Below are 24,712 nucleotides of genomic sequence, written 5' to 3' on the forward strand. Positions count from 1 at the left end.
ACCGAGCTTACCTCAATTACGAGATGGCTAAAGGTTGTAGACCATGTTTTTCTCCATTAGGAGGACAAAGGTTGTAGACCATTGCTGAATCTTTTAACCATACCACGTGGATAAACTCTTAGACTATCGATACCGACAGAATAAGAACAAGTCTTTGATGTTAATTACTAGTCTGCAGCTAGGAATTCGGTATCATTGAACGCGAAGAACGACAACTGCCGAAACATACATTCTATAACAAAACGAATGAATGTCACTCTGAACTACCCACTATAACCACGACAGAGAGAGAGAGGGAGAGAGACGGACAATTCTACAAAGTGTAAACATATACATTGATTGCAATTGTTCCCGAATGAGTGAGTGTTCATGTGTAAAGGATTAGCATTTCAATTGTTATAACTATCACTCTGTAGTGACCCCCAGTTCCCCTTTTGTCTATCAAGCCACCATGCCGGTTTAGCCAACTAGGGCACATTCTCCTATCATTTCATGTAACCACATTTACCTTGATTGTTTGTTTGTTTATGCATTTCTGTGAATAACTTAGTTAGTAATAAATAAATGATTTAAGACAATTGATGTATGGATGACTCATACTGAAGACTGGGTTCGTGCAGATAACAAACAATTTACGACGTTCGGAATGAGACTAACGTGAGGTAAAGTAAATAATTAATTCATTCGAAGACTAATTGATCAGATAAAATATCTAAAAAGTTATTTTAGGAAATGATAACTTTGTAATCTGAATATTATTCCTTGGTGCCCCGACTTCCTAGTAATTACGGTTACATGATTAATCAGTCTAATCGGGTAATAACTAATTACAGAGAATCTTTGATAAAAACTATCAGTCTTCAGTTAATGATAGTAAAGACACGACACTGTACTATTAAAGCTGATATACCCCATAAATAAAACATACATATTAATAACAGTCAGTAGTGTGTTTTTGCTTTGTCTGCGGAACTAAAACCAAGTTCTGAATTCAGGAATTGGGAATTCTACTTTTTTCACAATATATCAATACAAGAAGAAACAAAAATAAGAATGAAACATCTCACGCCTTACTTGAGCTCTTGTGAGTTGGTAGCCATCATACTTCGAATGCTTTTGTCGGCTAAAGGACAGCCAGAGAGACTGGAAGATATACCATGACAACGTTAGTGAGGCAAAGAAGAGAGAGGGCCCACCACTGAAACATAAAGACACAGACAAACATGCACAGTACACACTGTACACACACTTACACACAAACACACACGTTGACAAGACTGGAATTGCAAGAAAGCCATGATGCAAGTTCAGGGGGGACTATGGGTCAGTAAATAAACGTGTTAACCCCTCTAAATAACTGCCTTCAGAAATAGCCGGTGTAGAACATACATGTTTTGTTGACATGATCTGTAAGTGTATTGATTACATTCCTTGACATAATTGGGTATCTGGGTGGCCGATGTTTACCATGATGATACACATCACTTAGACACTATGTTGACTCAAAGGGTTAACTGTCATCATACTCTAAACACTAAACACAGAGATGTGCATTCTGTCTGCAGTAGTCCGAGAGCATAGTCGAGGTAAGTCACTCGAGCACTGCCCTCACGCCCAGATGTTGGGCATCTGTCACCAGAGGAATAGACAGAATGAAACCAAAAAAACAAAAAACAAAATGAAACCAAAACTAGAGGAACATAAAATAAATAGGTTTGTTTATCCCTTTTATTGTTGGCTGATTTGTTTTTCATTGTTTCCAGTTTAGCTTGACTGTCTGCAAAAATGGTTTGGACTGTTCTGGACCCGTTCTAGAGCGCAGCTGCAACATGATGAGGTCATCATGTTTTATTACATTAAACCATCAACATAAGAGAAGCATAAAAACCAGCAAAACACTGGCTGAAGAGCTGTGGATCAAATGAGAAGCTGGCTGAAAAGTACGTGACAAAATGTAGCATGCCATTAACATGCCATACGCACGCACACACACACACACATCCTGTACATGTCAGTCTTACGTTATCAGGTCCTTCTTGCTCTCTTTGCACTGGGCGTACTTGGGCTTGGTGCTGTGCATGGTGACATCATCAGAGTAACCTCGCTGCTCCAGCAGCTCCTGGAACGGGTCCAGGTCATTTGTCTAGAGAAAGAGAGGGATGGAGGAGAGAGAAAGGGTATATGAGAGAGAAGGACGGTGAGAAAGATGGGAAATTAGAGAGATTGGGATGAGAGGGTGAATAAGAGAGAGGGATGAGTGAGAAAAGAGGAGAGAGAGGGATGGGGGAGAGTGAAAGAGAGATACACACAGTCAAATAGATGGCGAGGACGGAGGAGGACTTGTTGTTTCAGTTTACACAGGATGGAGCATGCCATGATTTTTTACACATACAAAGGTGTTTATTTTTGTCTTTTCAAACTGACCACATATAAAAGTAAACAAGCACTCATTATGATCAGGTGAGGTCAATAAGGGGGCGCGGCCAACACACCTGAACAAAAAGTTTTGTTGATGCTGAGAATGGAATTCTCTGAACGTTACTAAAGTTTTCTTGTGTTTTTTGTGGAAATGTATCTTAATGTTCTCAGGAACAATTTGAGAACATGACTTTAAATATAACCATGAGGAAACCTGTAGGAAACGTTATGCTGTTCCTTAACGTTCTCTGAACAACTTGAGAACATTCCCAATGTCAAACCAGTTGGAGAACGTTCCTAGATCATTACCAAAATGTTATGTAACCAGGTTTGAACTTTAAGAAAATGTTCTGTTAAGTCATGAAAGTAAAGTTTTTCTCTCAAGTTACGTAAATGTGCTGAGAATGTTCCATAGCTAAGCAAATATCCTGCACCATTCTCAAAAATGTGTGGGAAGGTTGTATGCTAAATAACCATAAGACAACCACTCTCCCACCAAGCTTTAAGAAACATATTGTTTCCAAAACATTATCTGCTAGCTGGGTATGGATTGAAACTGACAGCTCTGACAGAGCAAGTACTGTAGGAGACAGAGGGCATGGGAGGCATTGCCCATCGGGCTGCCAGTGGCTGCCAGCACCAGTTTAGAGCTGTTTATGGGCAGCCAGCAAGGTAGAAGAGGAGCACAAGGTAAAGGGTGTCCCCTATCATTTACATGTTTGTTTTACTATCCTTGTGGTGACCAAACAATTGATTCCCATTCAAAATCCTATTTTCCCTAACCCCTAACCCTATCCCTTAACCTTAATCCTACACCTAAACTTAACCCCAAACCTTTTACCCTAAACCTAAACCTAACTCCTAACCCTAAACCTAACCCTAATTGTAACCCTAACCCCAATTGTAACCATAACCCCAATCCTCATCCCTAAAACTAAAATAGCCTTTGTCCTAGTGGGGACTGGCGAATTCCTTGTTTGTCCTTGTTTTACTCTCCATATGAGGACTTCTGGTCTCCACAAGGATTATAAAACCCCAAGAACACACATAAACTAAAGTTATTGCTCAGACCATCAGAGGGTGGATTATCAGCCTCTCACTCACACTCTCTCTCTCACACACACACACACACACACACACACACACACACACACACACACACACACACACACACACACACACACACACACACACACACACACACACACACACACACACAAGACAGACACACACACACACACACACACACACACACACACACACACACACACACACACACACACACACACACACAGAGACACACACACACACACACACACAGACAGAGAGAGAGAGCAAGAGAGAGACTGAGAGAGAGAGAGAGAGAGAGAGAGAGAGAGAGAGAGAGAGAGAGAGAGAGAGAGAGAGAGAGAGAGAGAGAGAGAGAGAGAGAGAGAGAGAGAGAGAGAGAGAGAGAGAGAGAGAGAGAGAGAGAGAGAGAGCGTGAGAGAGAAAGAGTCAGAGCTGCCCTGGTGTTCTCAGAGCTTTAGAAGCAGCTTTCTTTAAAACACAATGGCACTTTCTATCTCAATTTGTATGCAAATGAGGTGCCTGCCTGGCTGGGTGGCCGGCTGGTGGCTGAGGAGGCTCTGCCATGCCGTCAATCTGGATTTTGGAGAGACACAGCACTCAGGAAGTAGTCATCTTATCCCTACCTATATGTACATAACTAACTCAATTACCTCATACCCCTAAACATCGTCTCAGCACTGATACCCCGTGTATATAGCAAGTTATTGTTATTCACTGTGCATTTATTCCTCGTGTATTTTTGATATTTTTTATTCTGCATTGTTGGGTAAGGCCCATAAGTAAGCATTTGACTATTAGTCTACATATGTTGTTTATGAAGCATGTGACAAATGCAATTGGATTTGAATAATACCGTCGACAACCATCACTGCACCAAGGGATCATAGGAGTGCCTAAGCCAATTTGTTCATGAGTTTTGCAAATCAACAGAAGAATCTCTGACTGAGGAGACTGTAAATGCGGTTGTGTAATTAATGCAGCTTTTGAGGGTTGATTGGCTAAATAACTTCTTATCACAACAGACTAGAAACGTCAGGGCTATCTTGACAAGAAATCCTGGAGTCTACTCAGTGCTGCATAATTCTGGATTGAAGCTATCTATTTGCAGGACAATTTGCAGGATTATATGAGGAAAACCTCATAGTAATATTCTCTTTGTTGTGCTGCAGTAGGCTTCACTATGTTGTGCTCCTCAGTTTAACTGTGCCTATTGCCCTCAGCACAATGGAATCAGAATTAGGGAGCTGGCTGAGCGTTCTAATGCAGTACTTAACAGATACACTAGATGGCACGCTCGTGAAGTCCCAGATGGCTAGTGTCTGGCTGCAGACTGGCTTTGTCTACAGTGCAGGCTGCCAGGTAAATCCTCTATTTTCCTGTGTGTACAGTAATGCCCCTAAAGACACAGGCAAATATATCTAGCAAAAATTGAAGAACAGGGTAATTTTGTTAGTTCCTCTACATTGCAAAAACGGGCACACATACACACACGCAGGCAGACACGCAGGCACGCTAAAGCACACACACACACACACACACACACACACACACACACACACACACACACACACACACACACACACACACACACACACACACACACACACACACACACACACACACACACACACACAAAAGTGCATCATCTATAGTTTGGAAGGGGATCAACTCTTACAAGAGTACCAAGTAGATTTTGTGATTCAATGAGTAGCTGTTGGTATTGTCCTACTAGGGCAATTTAATTTAAGTGCTGTCTTTTACCGACTAGCCTACAGTAGTTCATCATTGCTGTTTGAACTGTCTGATTGCTCAGCACTTGTCATTGTGGACTTGGTTTCACGCTAGTTTCAGGCCTATTTGTGTAACAGTCTTGCTCATTTGTGGGCGTGTTGTATTATAAGGAGTGTTTTCTCCACCTCTGCCAGGAAATCAGCAATCAGTGCTGGGAGGTGGGTCTTTCACCTCTGCTAGGCATTTAGTGGTGGTACTTCAGTCTCCCCTGTGTTTTCATCCACAGGTGTAAGCAGAGGTTTTGTCACCAAATCAAATGCTGTTGCCGAAACAAAGATGTTCTGCCAAGTTGTTCTGAGTAGTTATATGAGGAAGGAAAGAGAGGACGGCTCCACTAGACTCTCTCACTTTAATATCTTACCTAGTTATTTTCTGATGATCTCATTTTGCTCATTTGTAGCTTTGGAAAGTATGTGTGTGTTTCCCATCCTAGTTTGCGCCTCTCCCTGTAGGTTTTACAGACGTTCTCCACCCCGTGGCTGCAACCCTTCTAATTTAGTGTACCTTGTGCACACAACCCATGTGTGATTCCTAATCTCTGCAGCGTTTGGAACTGCCTATCTGTGGTCAATAAGGAACTCAGCCTGTTGCCCCTCAGTCCCTACACCTTTTGGCCCTGACAGAGACATGGATTTCCCCAGAGAACACTGCTACTCCAGCTGCTATCGCGTCATCTGGCTATCTTATAGTCCGAGAGCATCTGTTCTTTGCAGTGGTAGCACAGTTCTACTCATTTCTCCTAAATGGAGATTTTCTATTTTCCCCCTCTCACCTGTCTATCTCTTCATTTGAATTCCATGCTCTTACTGTCACTTGTCCACTCAAGCTTAACAATGTCATCTATCGCCCACCAGGTGCCCTTGGAGAGTTTCTTAATGAGCTTGACACCTTGATAAGCTAATTTCCCGATGATGGCTCACCACTCATCGTACTGGGCGACTTTAAACTCCCGACGCCTGACTTTAATTAATTTATTTCTACCTCTTCTTTCCACTCCTTTCTTTTTTGACCTCACACTTGACCTCACCCTTTCCCAGTCCCCTCCCACTCACAATATAGGCAACACACTTGACCTCACCCTTTCCCAGTCCCCTCCCACTCACAATATAGGCAATACACTTGACCTCACCCTTTCCCAGTCCCCTCCCACTCACAATATAGGCAATACACTTGACCTCACCCTTTCCCAGGCCCCTCCCACTCACAATATAGGCAATACACTTGACCTCATCTTAACTAGAGGCTGTTCACCTACTAATGTCACTGCAACCCCCTCCATGTCTCTGATCACTACTTTGTTTCCTTTTCCCTCCATTTTTCCTCAAATCCTACCCACTTAGCCCCCACCCAGATGGTCATGTGCTGCCACAATCTTCACTCTCTCTCTCTCTCTCTCTCTCTTCTATCCTATCCTCTCTTCCTGCTAAATCCTTCTCCCTCCTGACTCTGCCTCTTCGATCCTACTTTCCTCCCTTTCTGCATCCTTTGTCTCTCACTGTCCCCTTTCCCTTTCTTCCCAGCCGGCCCGACCTTCCTCTCCTGTTCCGTGCCTGAGTGACTCACTGCATGCTAACAGAACATGGCTGCGGAAGGCTGAGCAGAAATTGAGAAAAATGTAACTTCCAGAGGACCTATCTTCTTTCCACCCACTCCTCTCTAAAGCTACTTTCTAACGCTTAAAAACCTGCAAAACTCTTCTCCATTTTCTCCTCCCTCCTTAACTTTTTTATGGCTGCAGGGGCAGTATTGAGTAGCTTGGATGAAATGTGCCCATATCAAACGGCCTGCTCCTCAGTCATAGTTGCGAATATTTGCATGGTATTATTCATATTGGATACAAAACACTCTGAAGTTTCTAAAACTGTTTGAATTATGTCTGTGAGTATAACATAACTCATATAGCAGGCAAAAACCTGAGAAATTCCACATCCTGTTTTTTTTCTGGAGGTGGCAGATTTTCAACCAAGGTCTCATTGAAATTACAGTGAGGTATGGGTGAGTTTTCACTTCCTACGCCTTCCACTAGATGTCAACAGTCAATAGAACTTTGTCTGATGACTCTAATGTAAAGGGGGGTCGATTGACACAGGAAATAGTCACCACAGCCATGAGTGGACCATGCTTCCACCTGCGTTCCATCGCTCATCTGAAGCCATTCTAATTATCCGGATGGAACGTTATTCAAGATATATGTAAACAACATTCTAAAGATTGATTCAGTACATCGTTTGACATGTTTCTACCGACTGTTACGGAACTTTTGGACATTTCGTCACGTTATAGTGGATGCGCTTTGTGACTTTGGAATTGTTTACCAAACGCGCTAACCAAAGTAGCTAATTGGACATAAATAACTGACATTTTCGAACAAATCAAGCATTTATTGTGGACCTGGGATTGCTAGGACTGCATTCTGATGAAGTTCATAAAAGGTAAGGAAACATTTATCATGTATTTTCTGGTTTCTGTTGACTCCAACATGGAGGCTAATTTGGCTACTGTTCTGAGCGCCGTCTCAGATTATTGCATGGGTTGCTTTTTTCCGTAAACCTTTTTTGAAATCTGACACATCAGTTCCATTAAGGAGAGGTATATCTATAATTCCATGTGTATAACTTGCATTATCATCTACATTTATGATGAGTATTTCTGTTGAAACTATATGGCTATGCAAAATCACTTGATGTTTTTAGAACTGGTGAATCTAACGTACCAATGTAAACTCAGATTCTTTGATATAAATATTAACTTTATCAAACAAAACATGCATGTATTGTGTAACATGAAGTCCTATAAGTGTCATATGATGAAGATAGTTCAAGGTTAGTGATTAATTTTATCTTTATTTCTGGTTTTTGTGAAGGCTATATTTTGCTGGAAAATGGCTGTGCTTATTGTGGTTTGGTGGAGACCTAACATAATCGTTTGTAGTGCTTTCGCTGAAAAGCCTATTTGAAATGGGACACTATGGTGGGATTAACAACGCGAATAGCTTTAAAATGATATAAGACACATGTATGTTTTAGGAAGTGTAAGTATGAGATTTCTGTGGTTTGAATTTCTCTATTTTCACTGGTAGTCATATCGATCCCGATATCGGGATTGCAGCCATAACAGGTTAATCCTCCACCTCCTCCCTCTCTGTGGATGACTGTCAACCATTTTGAAAAAAGGGAGATGACATCCGCTCCTCTTTAACTCAGACTACTGAGTCCACTGTTCCCACTCACACAGAACTACCCCTATGCCTTGACCTCTTTCTCCCCTCTCTCTCCAGATGGAATCCTGTGACTAGTGATGTCCAGCTGCCTGTTAACCTTCCCACTCAACCCCATCTCCTCCTCCCTTCTCCAAACAATCTCTGGAGACCTCCCATTCCTTACTTCCCTTATCAACTCATCCCTGACCACTCCCTGACCAAGATGGCCAGAGTCGCTCCCCTCAAAAAACCAGCACTCCACCCATCTGACTTCAAAAACTACAGACTGGAACCCTCTCGGGATTGGGGGAAACCTGGCACCATCCCTCTGCACACCCCTGGATTGCATCCTACCTGGTAAGTCACTCCTACCACGTGGCATGGAGGAAATCTGTCTGCAGAACATGCTCTCAATACTGGTGTCCCCCAGGGCTCAGTTCTAGGCCCTCTTCTCTTTTCTTTTTACACCAAGTCACACGGCTTTGTCATATCCCCCCCTTCTGACACCCACGTGGCGACATGTATCTCTGCATGCCTGACAGGCATCTCAGCTTGGATGTCGGCCCATTACCTCAAGCTCAACCTTGACAAAACGGAGCTGCTCTTCCGCCTGCCTGCTCCAAGACCTCTCCACTCTATGGTGTCCCCCTCACAGAGTACAAAGAACCATGGCGTGACCCTGGATAACACCCTGTTCTCTGCAAACATCAAAGCAGTGACTCGCTTCTGCAAGTTCATCCGTCATCCGTCTCTGTCCTGCCACACCAGTGTTGGAACCAGCTTCCCCCTAAAGTCAGGACAGCGCACATCCTGTCCATCTTTGGAAAACACCTGAAACCCTACTTCTTTGACGAGTATCTTAAATAACTCTCACAACGTCCCCAACACTTATTTTCCCACTAACATTGATTTAGCTGATAAATACTTTTTTGAGGGAAAATGTACATGATACCATTGTGATGTGTTGTCTAACCTAGAATTCTTTTAAAAAATGCACTAATTGTAAGTCTCTCTGAATAAGAGCGTCTGATAAATTACTGAATTTTTTAAATATAGTTGAATATTGGAATGTATTTGGAAATACACTTGTAAAGTATTGGCATGTAGTTGAAAATACTCAAATACAATGACTGAAATACACTCACATGCATTTAACCCAGATATTTGAAAATACTATTTATATAAGTATTTGAAAATACTTTAAAATTCTTCCAATATAATTCTTGACACATTATTTGAAAATACTAAAATACACAGAAAATACCCCAGGTCTGTCACACAGTCTTTTGATGAGAAGAGCTATATAGATTCTACCACAATGTGCAAGCTATTTATTTGCATAATTCACAATAGCAGAGACACATAGTAGGCAGAGAGCATGATCCAAAATAAACCCAGACAACTCTGTCTGCTGTACGGTGATGCTGATGGAAATGTAACATACAAATAATTCATTGTTTTCCTGGAGAACTCCTAATATGACTTTCCAATCATTCAGCATGTACCTGAGATCTAGGCTGGTGTTAAAAATAACCTCAACTGAAATTGGAGTCTTTTACACAAAGGAATGAACAGAAAGGCCTTGGAGACAGATGGCTTGGGTTGAACAGATGTGAAAAACTGTAGGTACTGTATTGAATGCCAAATGGATGGGTGTTACTGAAATGCAGAGTATGGGGAGTTTGACTTCTGTATGAATTCCTATGTGAAATGTAAAATGTTTGCAGGTATGCAGTTTGTTTGCATGGAGGAAATTTGAATGCTGAAGTCTAAATGTTCTTTGAATATTGAGGTACTGTGAAGCTAATGTTATGGAAAGTCATTATCATTAAAGGTAGGATAAGCTCATCCGACAGTAGGAGTTACAGTTTAGAGTAGTGATCATCATCATCATGCTCCTCATTCAAGTACCTCTTTGCTGTCCTCGTCGATGCGTTTGATCTTGGTGTAATCAACTGGCAGGTCCCAGCAGTCATCCCCCATGCCGTAGCGCATCAGGCGCTGGGGCGACATGGGCTCCAGGGGGGTAAGCACTGCACCCACTCCATCCCCCAAACGCTGCTTAATGCTAAGGTCTAATGTCCCGTTCTCATCTACCTCTAGGTCTGGGTTCTGGAGGAAGAGATAGAAGATAGACAGGGAAAGAGGGTGGGAGGGAAAGTAGTAATGATTGACAGAACAAAGGAAAGAGAGGGGAGAAGGAAGGCAAAACAACACTGGGCTCAAAAACCTATTATATAGATGTGATTACATAACTCTCCTAATATTTCCCACTGGGAGGAAAAAGGCATGGTGACTAGTGGGAGAGACATGGTCATCAGTGGTAAATGCATAGTGACTGGTGGGAGAGACATGGTCATCAGTAGTAAATGCATAGTGACTGGTGGGAGAGACATGGTCATCAGTAGTAAATGCATGGTGACTGGTGGGAGAGACATGGTCATCAGTAGTAAATGCATGGTGACTGGTGGGAGAGACATGGTCATCAGTAGTAAATGCATGGTGACTGGTGGGAGAGACATGGTCATCAGTAGTAAATGCATAGTGACTGGTGGGAGAGACATGGTCATCAGTGGTAAATGCATGGTGACTGGTGGGAGAGACATGGTCATCAGTAGTAAATGCATAGTGACTGGTGGGAGAGACATGGTCATCAGTGGTAAATGCATAGTGACTGGTGGGAGAGACATGGTCATCAGTAGTAAATGCATGGTGACTGGTGGGAGAGACATGGTCATCAGTAGTAAATGCATGGTGACTGGTGGGAGAGACATGGTCATCAGTAGTAAATGCATGGTGACTGGTGGGAGAGACATGGTCATTAGTAGTAAATGCATAGTGACTGGTGGGAGAGACATGGTCATCAGTGGTACATGCATGGTGACTGGTGGGAGAGACATGGTCATCAGTAGTAAATGCATGGTGACTGGTGGGAGAGACATGGTCATCAGTGGTAAATGCATAGTGTCTGGTGGGAGAGACATGGTCATCAGTAGTAAATGCATGGTGACTGGTGGGAGAGACATGGTCATTAGTAGTAAATGCATAGTGACTGGTGGGAGAGACATGGTCATCAGTGGTACATGCATGGTGACTGGTGGGAGAGACATGGTCATCAGTAGTAAATGCATAGTGACTGGTGGGAGAGACATGGTCATCAGTGGTAAATGCATAGTGTCTGGTGGGAGAGACATGGTCAGCAGTGGTAAATGCATGGTGACTGGTGGGAGAGACATGGTCATCAGTGGTAAATGCATAGTGACTGGTGGGAGAGACATGGTCATCAGTAGTAAATGCATGGTGACTGGTGGGAGAGACATGGTCATCAGTAGTAAATGCATGGTGACTGGTGGGAGAGACATGGTCATCAGTAGTAAATGCATGGGGACTGGTGGGAGAGACATGGTCATCAGTAGTAAATGCATAGTGACTGGTGGGAGAGACATGGTCATCAGTAGTAAATGCATAGTGACTGGTGGGAGAGACATGGTCATCAGTAGTAAATGCATGGTGACTGGTGGGAGAGACATGGTCATCAGTAGTAAATGCATGGTGACTGGTGGGAGAGACATGGTCATCAGTGGTAAATGCATAGTGACTGGTGGGAGAGACATGGTCATCAGTGGTAAAGGGCAAGTGCACACTGAGCAAATGTAGTGATCCTACACTAATCTATATACCCTCTCTCTCTGTCTCTGTCTCTCCATCTCTCTCCAGCTCTCTCCATCTCTCCCTCCCTCGGAGGGACTATAACCTCCACAGCCAGAGGGAGCAGATTGGGGCCTGGCTGGTTTGAATGTGATGTGAGTGGACAGGGACAGAGAGTGGGGTGAGAGGTTTGTGGGAGGGCAATCCTGGGCGGCTGCAGGGGGACTGCTGCTAGTCAACCAAAAACACAAGAAATATACCAGAACAAACAGGGACACAGGCAGGCTTGAATAATCACTCAAAACACTCTCTCTCCCTCTAATCCTTCCTTTTCTACCCAACTGAATGTCCATGTACTGTATCTGCTGCAAATGTGGCCAGTTGAATCCTTCCCTTGAGGGTAGTGTTTTTAGAGGGGTTAGGAGGGGAGGGGTAATGTCTATTTGTCACCTTTCCCTTGCCCTCATTAATATCCTTTACTCCGACCCCCTCCCCTCCTCTCCTCTCCTCCTCTCCTCGCGTTTTAACAGTGATTCCATACGACACTCCCCCTAGGCTGGATTCTCCCTGTGTTTCAGTGGAGAAAAACCCTGACCCTCTTATCTGTGACGCACATAAACTTATTTAGGGTTCCAGGCTCAGAGGCTGGGGTACTGCGCTGTGCTTCCAGAGCCATCTTTGGAAGGACCATAGCTTTAAAATGAGTATAACGCACATAGCACTATATATGCCATTTAGCAGACGCTTTTATCCAAAGCGACTTACAGTCATGTGTGCATACATTCTACGTATGGGTGGTCCCGGGAATCGAACCCACTACCCTGGCGTTACAAGCGCCATGCTCTACCAACTGAGCTACAGAAGGACCACAGCTACACTTTTATCACTCTCCGGCCAATATGGCAACAATACAGAATCAGCCTCTGTAGACAAATGATAGACACATATAAGATCATCTGAGAAACTGATATATAGCTACTAAGATGTATATTAAACTGATAAATGGCTACTGAGATATACAATGCATTCGGAAAGTATTCAGACCCCTTGACTTTTTCCACATTTGGTTATGTTACAACCTTACCACCTCTAAAACATTTTCCTCGTCAACCCATAATGACAAAGCGAAAACAGATTGTTAGAAATGTTTGCAAATAAAAAACATACATCTTATTTACACAAGTATTCAGACCATTAGCTATGAGACTCGAAATTGAGCTCAGGTGCATCCTGTTTCCATTGATCATCTTTGAGATGTTTCTACAACTTGACTGGAGTCCACCTGTGGTAAATACAATTGATTGGACATGATTTGGAAAGGCACACACCTGTCTATATAAGATCCCACAGTTGACACTGCATGTCAGAGCAAAAAACAAGCCATGAGGTTGAAGGAATTGTCCATAGAGCTCCGAGACAGGATTGTGTCGAGCCACAGATCTGGGGAAGGGTACCAAAAAATGTCTGCAGCATTCGAATTCCCCAAGAACACAATGGCCTCCACCATTCTTAAGTGGAAGAAGTTTGGAACCACCAAGACTCTTCCTAGAGTTGGCGGCCCGGCCAAACTGAGCAATCGGGAGTGTTGCTACTGAGAAATAAAATAAACAATATTTAGCTACAGAGATATATAATAAACTGATATATAGCTACTGAGATATATAATAAAATGATATATAACTACCAAGATATATCATAAACTGATATATAGCTACTGAGATGTATAATAAACTGATATATAGCTACTGAGATATATAATAAACTGATATATAGCTACTGAGATATATAATAAAATGATATATAGCTACTGAGATATATAATAAAATGATATATAGCTACCAAGATATATCATAAACTGATATATAGCTACTGAGATGTATAATAAACTGATATATAGCTACTGAGATATATAATAAACTGATATATAGCTACTGAGATATATAATAAACTGATATATAGCTACTGAGATATATAATAAAATGATATATAGCTACAAAGATATATCATAAGCTGATATATAGCTACTGAAATATATAATAAACTGATATATAGGTACTGAGATTTATAATAAATTATATTTAGCTACTGAAATATATAATAAACAGATATTTAGCTACTGAGATATATAATAAACTGACATATAGCTCCTGAGATTTATAATAAATTATATATAGCTACTGAAATATGTAATAAACTGATATTTAGCTACCAAGACGTATAATAAGTTATATTTAGCTACTGAGATATATAATACACTGATATATAGCTACTGAGATATATAATAAACAATATTTAGCTACTAAGATATATAATACACTGATATATAGCTACTGAGATGTATAATAAACAACCACTGGTATGTAATAAATGTGAGAGCTAATTCTCATACGTGAGGGATATCAAGCCAGCTCTCTCCATGTCCCTGTCCTTGTCCCAGTGTGTCCCCACACTGGCGGTCACTCAGTGATATGTAACTGGCTCAGTGATATGTTACCGGCTCAGTGATATGTAACCGGCTCAGTGATATGTAACCGGCTCAGTGATATGTTACTGGCTCAGTGATATGTTACTGGCTCAGTGATATGTAACTGGCTCAGTGATATGTAACCGGCTCAGTGATATGTTACCGGCTCAGTGATATGTTACCGGCTCAGTGATATGTTACCGGCTCAGTGATATGTAACCGGCTCAGTGATATGTAACCGGCTCAGTGATATGTTACCGGCTCAGTGATATGTTACCGGCTCAGTGATATGTAACCGGCTCAGTGATATGTAACCGGCTCAGTGATATGTTACCGGCTCAGTGATATGTAGCCGGCTCAGTGATATGTAACCGGCTCAGTGATATGTTACCGGCTCAGTGATATGTTACCGGCTCAGTGATATGTAACCGGCTCAGTGATATGTAACCGGCTCAGTGATATGTTACCGGCTCAGTGATATGTAGCCGGCTCAGTGATATGTAACCGGCTCAGTGATATGTTACCAGCTCAGCTGTCATAGCCGTGGAGCCAAAGGGATGGGGCTCTGGCTGTCTGTGTGCATCTGTGTCTACGTATAAAGGACCTGTCGGGTGTGTATGACAGTACTAATGTGATTGACCCATGATGTCTAATTAGTAGTAGATTGGGACATGAGGAAGCCCCTTTAAAGATCTTCCCCCGTTTCCTCAAGGACCACAGCATCATCATCTGACCCCTAGGTAGCCCTGGACCCCTGTTTCCAGGGCTGTGCTGGGTGAAGGTGGGCGAGAGAGAGTTGGAGGGCTCAGTAGCTGCTTCCCCACATTACTTTCACCTGCCCCCTCCTGATCCTAAAACAAAACCAGGTATTCTCCCTCAGTATTCATGAGTATTCCTCAGTCTCCCTCACTTTCACTCAGAGAGATAGGAGAGGATATAGATAGCGGAAAGACAGACAATGTGAGAAAAGCAATGACATGACTGGAAGTGTTCAGATGAAAGAAGGTTGAGAGTCTCCCTGACGTTTCCTGTGTCCATCTCTGCCTAGGAAGCTCCTCCCTGTCTGCCTCACCTATGGATCAGAGACGGGCAGAGAGGAAGGGAGAAAGAGATAAAGTCCTAATTGCCTAAGGCTCTTCTACCACTCCTCTCTACTTCACACTGAAGATGCCCCTCTACTCCCTTACTTTCTCTTCTGTTTTCCCATCCTTTCATCACCTCTCCCCTATGCATTCCTCTCAACTCTTTTCCCCTCCTCTATTCTCGGCTCTCCAGCCCCAGACAGACCATGCTGCCAACATTAGCGCCAGGCTAGCGTTAGTACTCTGCTGTGCTTCCTCTCTCTCCTATTTGCCGGCTCAGCGTCTCCGTGCTGATAATGCAGGACTACCGACGCCTTATCGCCTCCTGATGACATATTGGGCTCACAGCGCACGTCAACGCCGATCCATCCCATCCCACCACGCTTCCTATCTACCCTGTCTGATCCCGGAAGGGAAATAAAAAACTGTCTCGCTGAGCTCCATGTCAGAGACACAGCCGTGGATATATCTTTAACAGATCACAAGCGTTCATGGCTAAAGAGACCATATCATCCTCACTCATCACTGCTCACGTTACCTGGCAGGACAGGACAAGCTTGGAGGGAAAAGCCTCTAGCAGTGGGATGGGACTGTGGTTGTAGGATATAGTTCAAAGGTTTAACCCATACTATAATAGACTATGGTAAACCACATGATGCCAAGTAGGATTTGGATATTTCCAGTTGGCTGAAAGTCAACCTCTATGTCAAGAAATAAACCTGTCATCCTCTCACTTTCTCTGAATTGGTGCATGATGGACAACCCTATTTACTTGTGTTCCACCTTACATGAAGATATCAGCTGTAAAGGGTTTATAAAGGCTAACATATGTATAAGTAGTTAATTATCAACCTACCCGAGTACACAGATCCTGGGGTTTTCCTCCCAGGCCGTGGGGCATCTCTCTGCAGCGCGTGGACAGGTTGAGGATGGCCGTGGCGGCCATGTGAGCAGCCTCCATGTCGTGGGTGTAGTCGAAGCTGCTCTTACTACAGGTGGAGCTGGCACTACTGCCTCCCCCTCCGCCCCCTCCTCCACAGCTCAGGCTGCTACTGCTGCTGCTGGGGGCGTAGGTGCTGGTCGTGCTACTTGCCGAGCTGGAGTTCTTACAGTAGCGCTTGGCTGAAGGACATACACAGGGGTAGGGATAGTTATCCACAAGTATAAACACATCCACTGCATAGAAATGCTCTTATCGTAACTTGGCTAAGGGAGATGCATTCATTTCAACAATATAGAATTTGAGAAGATTAAATATTGCTGAGTTTGGAAACAAGGGACAAAACTACAATGAATCTGTGGAGAAAAGACCTTTGAAATAAAGAAAATTCATATACCATACATACACCAAAAAAGGTGCTATCTAGAACCTAAAAGGGTTCTTCGGCTGTCCCCATAGGAGAACCATTTGAAGAACCCTTTTTGGTTCCAGGTAGAACCATTTTGGTTCCAGGTAGAACCCTTTTGGGTTCCATGTATAAACTTTTCCACAGAGGGTTCAAAATGGAACACAAAAGGATTCTAACTGAATCCAAAAAGTATTCCCCTTTGGGGACAGCCAAATACATTTGGAACCATTTTTTCAACCTTCTACCAACAAAATGTATCAGATTGAAAACCTGAAACAACAATAAAGCAGAATAACAGAGTAAAGGGAAGAGACAACACATCAGTCTGTACCATCATATCCTTTAGGGGAAGTGTCCCTGCCTTGGAGTTTGGGTGCGATGACCCGTTTGCCGTAGACATTGTTGCTGTGGCTGCTGTCAGTGAAGCTGCTGTAGTCAAAGCTGGTCTTAGAGTACTTCTCCAGTTCCTTGGCCAGGTTGGAGCGCGGCGTGCTGGTGGACACGTTGTTCTTGTAGCCGTACTGAGGGATCTCCAGCTGTTTCACAAAGCACATAGGCCTGGAAAATAAACCACGAGGGGGCGTAGGTTGGACAGAGCAGAGGCACCAAACATCACGCAGGGGAGGTGGGAAGGGGAGGAGAGGGGGGAGGGAAAGGTAGCAAAGGGAAAAGGCAACAGTCAACTAACCTCAGGTGATCCTTGCATTGAGCTTTGAGTTTATCTAAGCTACATGTCTATACTGTCTGTCATTGCAACACTACAATGTCTCCATAAATGATCGTACCCAAACAGAACTCACAATTAAAGTCATGCATTTTCTCTGATATTATAAATGTTTTGTCATACCCGTGGTATACGGTCTGACATACCATGGCTGTCAACCAATCAGCATTCAGTGCTCGAACCACCCGTTTAATAATACCTTTTTAATCATTATCTTATCATGCATATCAAATAAACTTTTGCTGAAATGATTCTGATCTCTAAAACCCAATAAAGGCTTTCACTCCATAAACAAGAACATTAATGTAGAGCTTCTCCAAACTATAACTGTCTGAGAGATCAAAAGATATAGAAATCAAACAGACATAGAGAACCTTTTAAATCTATAATACATTAATTAAGAAAACCTTCCAACACTAACTAAGGTAGGTAAGGGTGTAAGGTAGAATAACTCTACAATGGGGTCAATTCAATTCAGCCAGTTCAGGAAGAGTACAATCATTTGAAATGGAATTGAACTGAACCCTGGTTCAGCATTTGAAGTCCAATTAATATGTTTAGGTCTTTCGACTGTGCCTACACTGTCTCTCTCAGTGAGGTGTTCCCCATAGATGCTGAGTGTAGTGTGGTGATCAGTCAGACCAGTACCTGAGCACGCGGTCAGAACCCTGGTTAGACTTGGAGGAGCCGTCACAACAGATGCTCTTGTCCTGGGCTTTCTGCAGCTTCTCTGCTGCAGCGATGGGACACCCTGACAAACTGGAGGGACGGGGACAGGGACGGGAGGGGACGGGGGGACGGGGGTGAATAAGACAACCAGGAATGGAAGGGAGACTGGTCATATCTTATTAAAAAAAATGTAACCAGGAAAAGCCCATTGAGACACAGAAGCCCTGCTTATACCTGGTTCTACCATGTGTCACTTTCCTGATCTTGTCCACAATCTGATTTTACCCAATGACTCAAAGACTCTTTGTGAACTGATCTAGATCAGATCTTATAAATGTAAATGGGCAAGATCAGGATAAGATCAGGAAAGGTCAGGACGAAGGACGCATGTTAGCGGCAGGTATGAACGGGGCTAGAGTCTCTTTTGCATATAATGGTCCCATTCAAGGTGGTAAATGAACTTTTAATGGCGTCAGATGGAGGCTCTGCATCTGTCCTCGTGCTCCTAGACCTTAGTGCTGCTTTTGATACCATCGATCACCACATTCTTTTGGAGAGATTGGAAACTCAAATTGGTCTGCACAGACAAATTCTAGCCTGGTTTAGATCTTATCTATCAGAAAGATATCAGTTTGTCTCTGTAGATGGTTTGTCCTCTGACAAATCAACTGTAAATGTTGGTGTTCCTCAAGGCTCCATTTTAGGACCACTATTGTTTGCATTATTTATTTTACCTCTTGGTGATGTTATTCGGAAACATAATGTTAACATTCATTGCTATGCGGACGACACACATCTGTACATGTACGGCCCCCATGGAACCTATGTTTCAGACACAAGGAAGTGGATGGCGGCAAATGTTCTACTTTTAAACTCGGACAAAACAGAGATGCTAGTTCTAGGTCCCAAGAAACAAAGAGATCTTCTGTTGAATCTGACAATTAATCTTGATGGTTGTACAGTCGTCTCAAATTAAACTGTGAAGACCTCGGCACTACTCTGGACCCTGATCTCTCTTCTGACGAACATATCAAGACTGTTGCAAGGACAGCTTTTTTCCATCTACAGAACATTGCAAAAATCAGAAACTTTCTGACCAAAAATTATTCCGAAAAATTCAACTATGCTTTTGTCACTTCTAGGTTAGACTACTGCAATGCTCTACTTTCCGGCTATCCGGATAAAGCACTAAATAAACTTCAGTTAGTGCTAAACACGGCTGCTAGAATCTTGACTAGAACCCCCAAGAAATGTGATCATATTACTCCAGTGCTAGCCTTTCTTCACTGGCTTCCTGTTAAGGTTAGGGATGATTTCAACCTACAAAGCATTACAAGAGCTTGCTCCTAACTATCTTTCCACTTTGGTCCTGCCATACATACCTACACGTATGCTACTGTCACAAGACACAGGCCTCCTTACTGTGCCTAGAATTTCTGAGCGAACAGCTGGAGGCAGAGCTATCTCCTATAAAGCTCAATTTTTATGGAATGGTTTGCCTCTCCATATGAGAGACGCAGACTCGGTCTCGACCTTTAAGTCTTTATTGAAGTCTCATCTCTTCAGTAGCTCCTATGATTGAGTGTAGTCTGGCCCAGGAGTGTGAAGGTGAACGGAAAGGTACTGGAGCAACGAACCACCCTTGCTGTCTCTGCCTGGCCAATTCCCCTCTCTCCACTAGGATTCTCTGCCTCAAACCCTATTACAGGGGCTGAGTCACTGGCTTACTGGTGCTCTTCCATGCCGTCCCTAGGAGGGGTGCGCCAATTGAGTGGCTGAGTCACTGACGTGATCTTCCTGTCCGGTTTGACGCCTCCCCTTGAGTTCGTGGCGTGGGTGAGATCTTCGTGGGCTATGCTCGGCCTTGTCTCAGGATAGTAAGTTGGTGGTTGAAGATATCCCTCTAGTGGTGTGGGGGCTGTGCTTTGTGGGTGGGGTTATGTCCTTCCTGTTTGGCCTTATCCGCGGTTAACCTCAGACGGGGCAACAGTGTCTCCCGACCCCTCCTGTCTCAGCCTCCAGTATTTATGCTGCAATAGTTTGTGTCGGGGGGCTAGGGTCAGTCTGTTATATCTGGAGTATTTCTCCTGTCTTATCCGGTGTCCTGTGTGAATTTAAGTATGCTCTCTCTAATTCTCTCTTTTTTCTTTCTCTTTTTTTTTTCTCTCCCGAGCCCTAGGACCATGCCTCAGGACTACCTGGCCTGATGACTCCTTGCTGTCCCCAGTCCACCTGGTCGTGCTGCTGCTCCAGTTTCAACTGTTCTGCCTGTGGCTATGGAACCCTGACCTGTTCACTGGACGTGCTACCTTGTCCCAGACCTGCTGTTTTCAACTCTCTAGAGACAGCAGGAGCGGTAGAGATAATCTGAATGATTTACTATGAAAAGCTAACTGACATTTACTCCTGAGGTGCTGACCTGTTGCACCCTCGACAACCACTGTGATTATTATTATTTGACTCTGCTGGTCATCTATAAACATTTGAACATCTTGGCCATGTTATGTTATAATCTCCACCCGGTACAGCCAAAAGAGGATTTGCCACCCATCATAGCCTGGTTCCTCTCTTCTACACCTACATTGCTTGCTGTTTGGGGTTTTAGGCTGGGTTTCTGTACAGCACTTTGTGACATCAGCTGATGTAAGAAGGGCTTTATAAATAAATGTGATTGATTGATTCAATGCATCCCTGGCTACCTGTCTGTCACTCAGGTTGTCTATCTGCCTGCCTGCCTGGCTGCCTGCCTGCCTGCCTGCCTGCCTGCCTGCCTGCCTGCCTGCCTGCCTGCCTGCCTGCCTTTCAATAAGTCTTTGGTTAATTTCCAATATCATTCATTTTCATTAAGCACTTTAAATAACAACACAGTTGGTTATTATAACAGCTTGCTTATTTCTGGTTGAGTGGCTTCAGGGAATTCTGAGATTAAACTACCTGCAGACACACACAATCCCCTCCCTGCAACTCCCCATTTAATGTATACACACACACACACACACACACACACACACACACACACACACACACACACACACACACACACACACACACACACACACACACACACACACACACACACACACACACACACACACACACACACACACACACACACACACACACTAATCAGCCTCCCAATACACCCACACACACACTAACATCCAAAGGTTAAAAAGGACCTTTGTTGTTATTTATAAGTTCTTAGTTATAAATGTTGTCAAGTGTGAAGAGGGTTGAAGTCTTGACCGGGGTAGGTTTGACCGGGGGAGGCCGTTATTGTAAATAAGAATTCTTAATTGTTCTTAAATGACTTGTCTATTTAAAAAAATAAAAACCAAAAAATAAGTTATTTAGATCACAGCCCTCAGCCAGTGCATGTGGAGTGAGAGTTGCATTCTTGAGTTGTGATTATAGGATAGCAGGAGTCCATATACTGTAGGTGAGTGAGTGTGTATTTTGTAAGTGTGTGTGTGTGATAGTGTGAATGGCTACGCACATCCTCAGAAAGTCAGTATGCGTATGACTGTGTGTGTGTGTCTGAGTGTATGTACTGTGTGTCTATTTGTGTGTAGGCCTGTCTTATTGACACTGTGCTCAGCAGGAGAGAGCTCCAGTCTACCCAGGTCGGTAGCCTTCCTTCCCTCCTGCCAAAGGTGGTAGAGAGGTGCTAATGGCTGCTTCGACACCCTAATATCTGCTATGGGTGACTCCCTTCTTCTCTCCAGCTCTCCTAGCTTCAAAAAATGAGTTTCCAACAACTTTTGTAAACTCCTTTTCCATCGCAGTCAATAAAAAGTGACATATGTGCAACAATATACAGACATAAATAATTGGCAAATTGATGATACAATTGGAACATAAATAAATGAATATATAAACAAATGAGAAAATAAATACAAAATAATCAGTAATATCCAGTAAAACACAAACGAAAGACAATATATAAATAAAGAGGCAAGAAACCAGGATAAAGTAACCACCTGTCATTGGATGTGAAACTGAACAAAAGGAGGATGTAACACAGATGATCCTGCCATTTTCCAATATGGTAGGCCGACTCACCTTCTGTGGGAGTTCCTGTTGCTATTGACATGGCCGCGTCCCGTGCAGCCCAGTGTAGGACACTTAAGAACATTCTCATACATAGCAAGGACTTCACACAGACAGACAGACAGACAGACAGACAGACAGACAGACAGACAGACAGACAGACAGACAGACAGACAGACAGACAGACAGACAGACAGACAGACAGACAGACAGACAGACAGACAGACAGACAGACAGACAGACAGGAGAGTGATAAAGACAGATAGGGAAGGTTAGAAGGCCCACAACCAGACAGTACCATTAGTGTGTGAAAGAGCGTGTCAGCATCTTGGTATTATCATCATCATTAAGATCTGTTCCAGCAATCTGAGGTTACCTCCTTCCTTCTCCCTATAGGGCACTATAGTCTGAAAAGGCATACATGCCTTTATTCATGCCTTTATTTCCACCATACTGCTTTCAGTCATCCAGTATTTTCAGATCACTGTGGAATGAAGAATGAAGAAGGGGAGTACAGTGGAGAAGAGGAAGTAATCTAAGAGTGCTAGCCTAGGACACAGCCAGACACAGAAGACAGAGGAAGCTTAAGGCATGCAGAGAACAGAGCGAGTAGCCAACAGCCAATGGATAACGACCATGCAGAAGACATGTCAGAATTCCACAGATCGTGCCAAACACATGCAGTATAGGGTTCTCTCTCTCTATACATAGATTATGCTCTTTGATGTCCTCCACCCATTATTACATATTCCTGCCTTCAATAGCATTGACCATTAAAACAGTCCATAACTGTCTCCAGTTCCCTACGGCAGGCAATTAGAATAATGATCTATCTATGGACGTCTCGAAGAGGACCCGGTTGAGAACCCCGAGAGGGGAGAGAGGTGAGGGAGGGGTCAAACAGACGCCCTGCAGTATGGGTGAAATCAAATCAAATCAAATTGCATTCGTCACATGCGCCGAATACAACAGTGAAATGCTTACTTGTGAGCCCCTAACCAACAATCCAGTTTAAAAAACTATGGATAAGAATAAGAGATACAAGTAACAAGTAATTAAAGAGCAGCAGTAAAATAACAATAGACTATATACAGGGGTGTACCGGTACAGAGTCAATGTGCGTGGTTACCAGTTAGTTGAGGTAATATGTACATGTAGGTAGAGTTATTAAAGTGACTTTGCATAGATGATAACAACAGAGAGTAGCAGCCGTGTGAAAGAGGGAGGGGGGGGTACAATAGTCTGTGTAGCCATTTGACTAGATGTTCAGGAGTCTTATGGCTTGGGGGTAGAAGCTGTTAAGAAGCCTTTTGGACCTAGACATGGCGCTCTGGTACCGCTTGCCATGCGGTAGCAGAGAGAACAGTCTATGACTAGGGTGGCTGGAGTCTTTGATAATTTGGCAGGAAGCTTGGCCCCAGTGATATACTGGGCCGTTTGCACTATCCTCTGAAGTGTCTTGCGGTCGGAGGCTGAGCAGTTGTCATACCAGGCAGTGAAGCTCTCGATGGTGCAGCTGTTGAACCTTTTGAACCTGTTGAACCTTTTGAGGATCTGAGGACCCATGCCAAATTTTTCAGTCTCCTGAGGGGGAATAGGTTTTGTCGTGCCCTCTTCATGACTGCCTTGGTGTGCTTGGACCATGTTAGTTTGTTGGTGATGTGGACACCGAGGAAGTTGAAGCTCTCAACCTGCTGCAGCCCCGTGGATGAGAATGGGGGCGTGCTCGCTCCTCTTTTACCTGTAGTCCACCATCATCTCCTTTTTCTTGAAGGTTCAATGCAGACATTTTCATCTCAACATCAAATCATTTCAGGGTAACAATTAAGTATCTTACTGTGATTGTTTTCAAATGAAATGGTCAAAAATAAACAAAAATGGCTTCTTAGCAAAGAGCAATTTCTCAAGCAAGAATTTTGCTAGGACAACCTGGGAGTGGTCAGAGTGGGGAGGGGAAAACTAAAAACTAGTTGTTACTGGCAGAGAGGTTTGGAACTCTCTATCTTATTGGTCTATTAGAAATTATTCCAACCTCATACTGTGGAAATATATATATATATATATATATATATATATATATATATATATATATATATATATATATATACACAACACAGGAAAATCACCTTTTCGACTGCACTGAGCCTTTAAAATGGGTCTTTGTGTCAGCTTCCTCATCTGTGTCAGCTTCATCATTATCACCACTTCCACTCTGACCCTCGTCATCATCACTCTCTGACATACTAA

General features: G+C 43.2%; 1 protein-coding gene across 4 annotated transcripts in view; it reads right to left on the bottom strand.

Moving 5' to 3' along the window:
* Window positions 1-24,712, bottom strand: part of LOC118362335 (myelin transcription factor 1-like protein) — a 180,362-nt gene that overhangs the window by 9,590 nt on the left and 146,060 nt on the right. For all 4 annotated transcript variants that reach the window (XM_052486106.1, XM_052486107.1, XM_052486108.1 and 1 more), the window contains exons 9-15: window positions 22,478-22,568; window positions 18,395-18,505; window positions 17,354-17,580; window positions 16,530-16,795; window positions 10,391-10,591; window positions 2,022-2,143; window positions 1,075-1,143 (exon numbers count right to left, since the gene is read on the bottom strand). In XM_052486106.1, the coding sequence (XP_052342066.1) occupies window positions 1,075-1,143; window positions 2,022-2,143; window positions 10,391-10,591; window positions 16,530-16,795; window positions 17,354-17,580; window positions 18,395-18,505; window positions 22,478-22,568 (1,087 nt within the window). The remainder of the gene's footprint in view (window positions 1-1,074; window positions 1,144-2,021; window positions 2,144-10,390; window positions 10,592-16,529; window positions 16,796-17,353; window positions 17,581-18,394; window positions 18,506-22,477; window positions 22,569-24,712) is intronic.

This window comes from Oncorhynchus keta, chromosome 29, assembly GCF_023373465.1.
Source record: "Oncorhynchus keta strain PuntledgeMale-10-30-2019 chromosome 29, Oket_V2, whole genome shotgun sequence".
Lineage (NCBI taxonomy): Eukaryota > Metazoa > Chordata > Actinopteri > Salmoniformes > Salmonidae > Oncorhynchus > Oncorhynchus keta.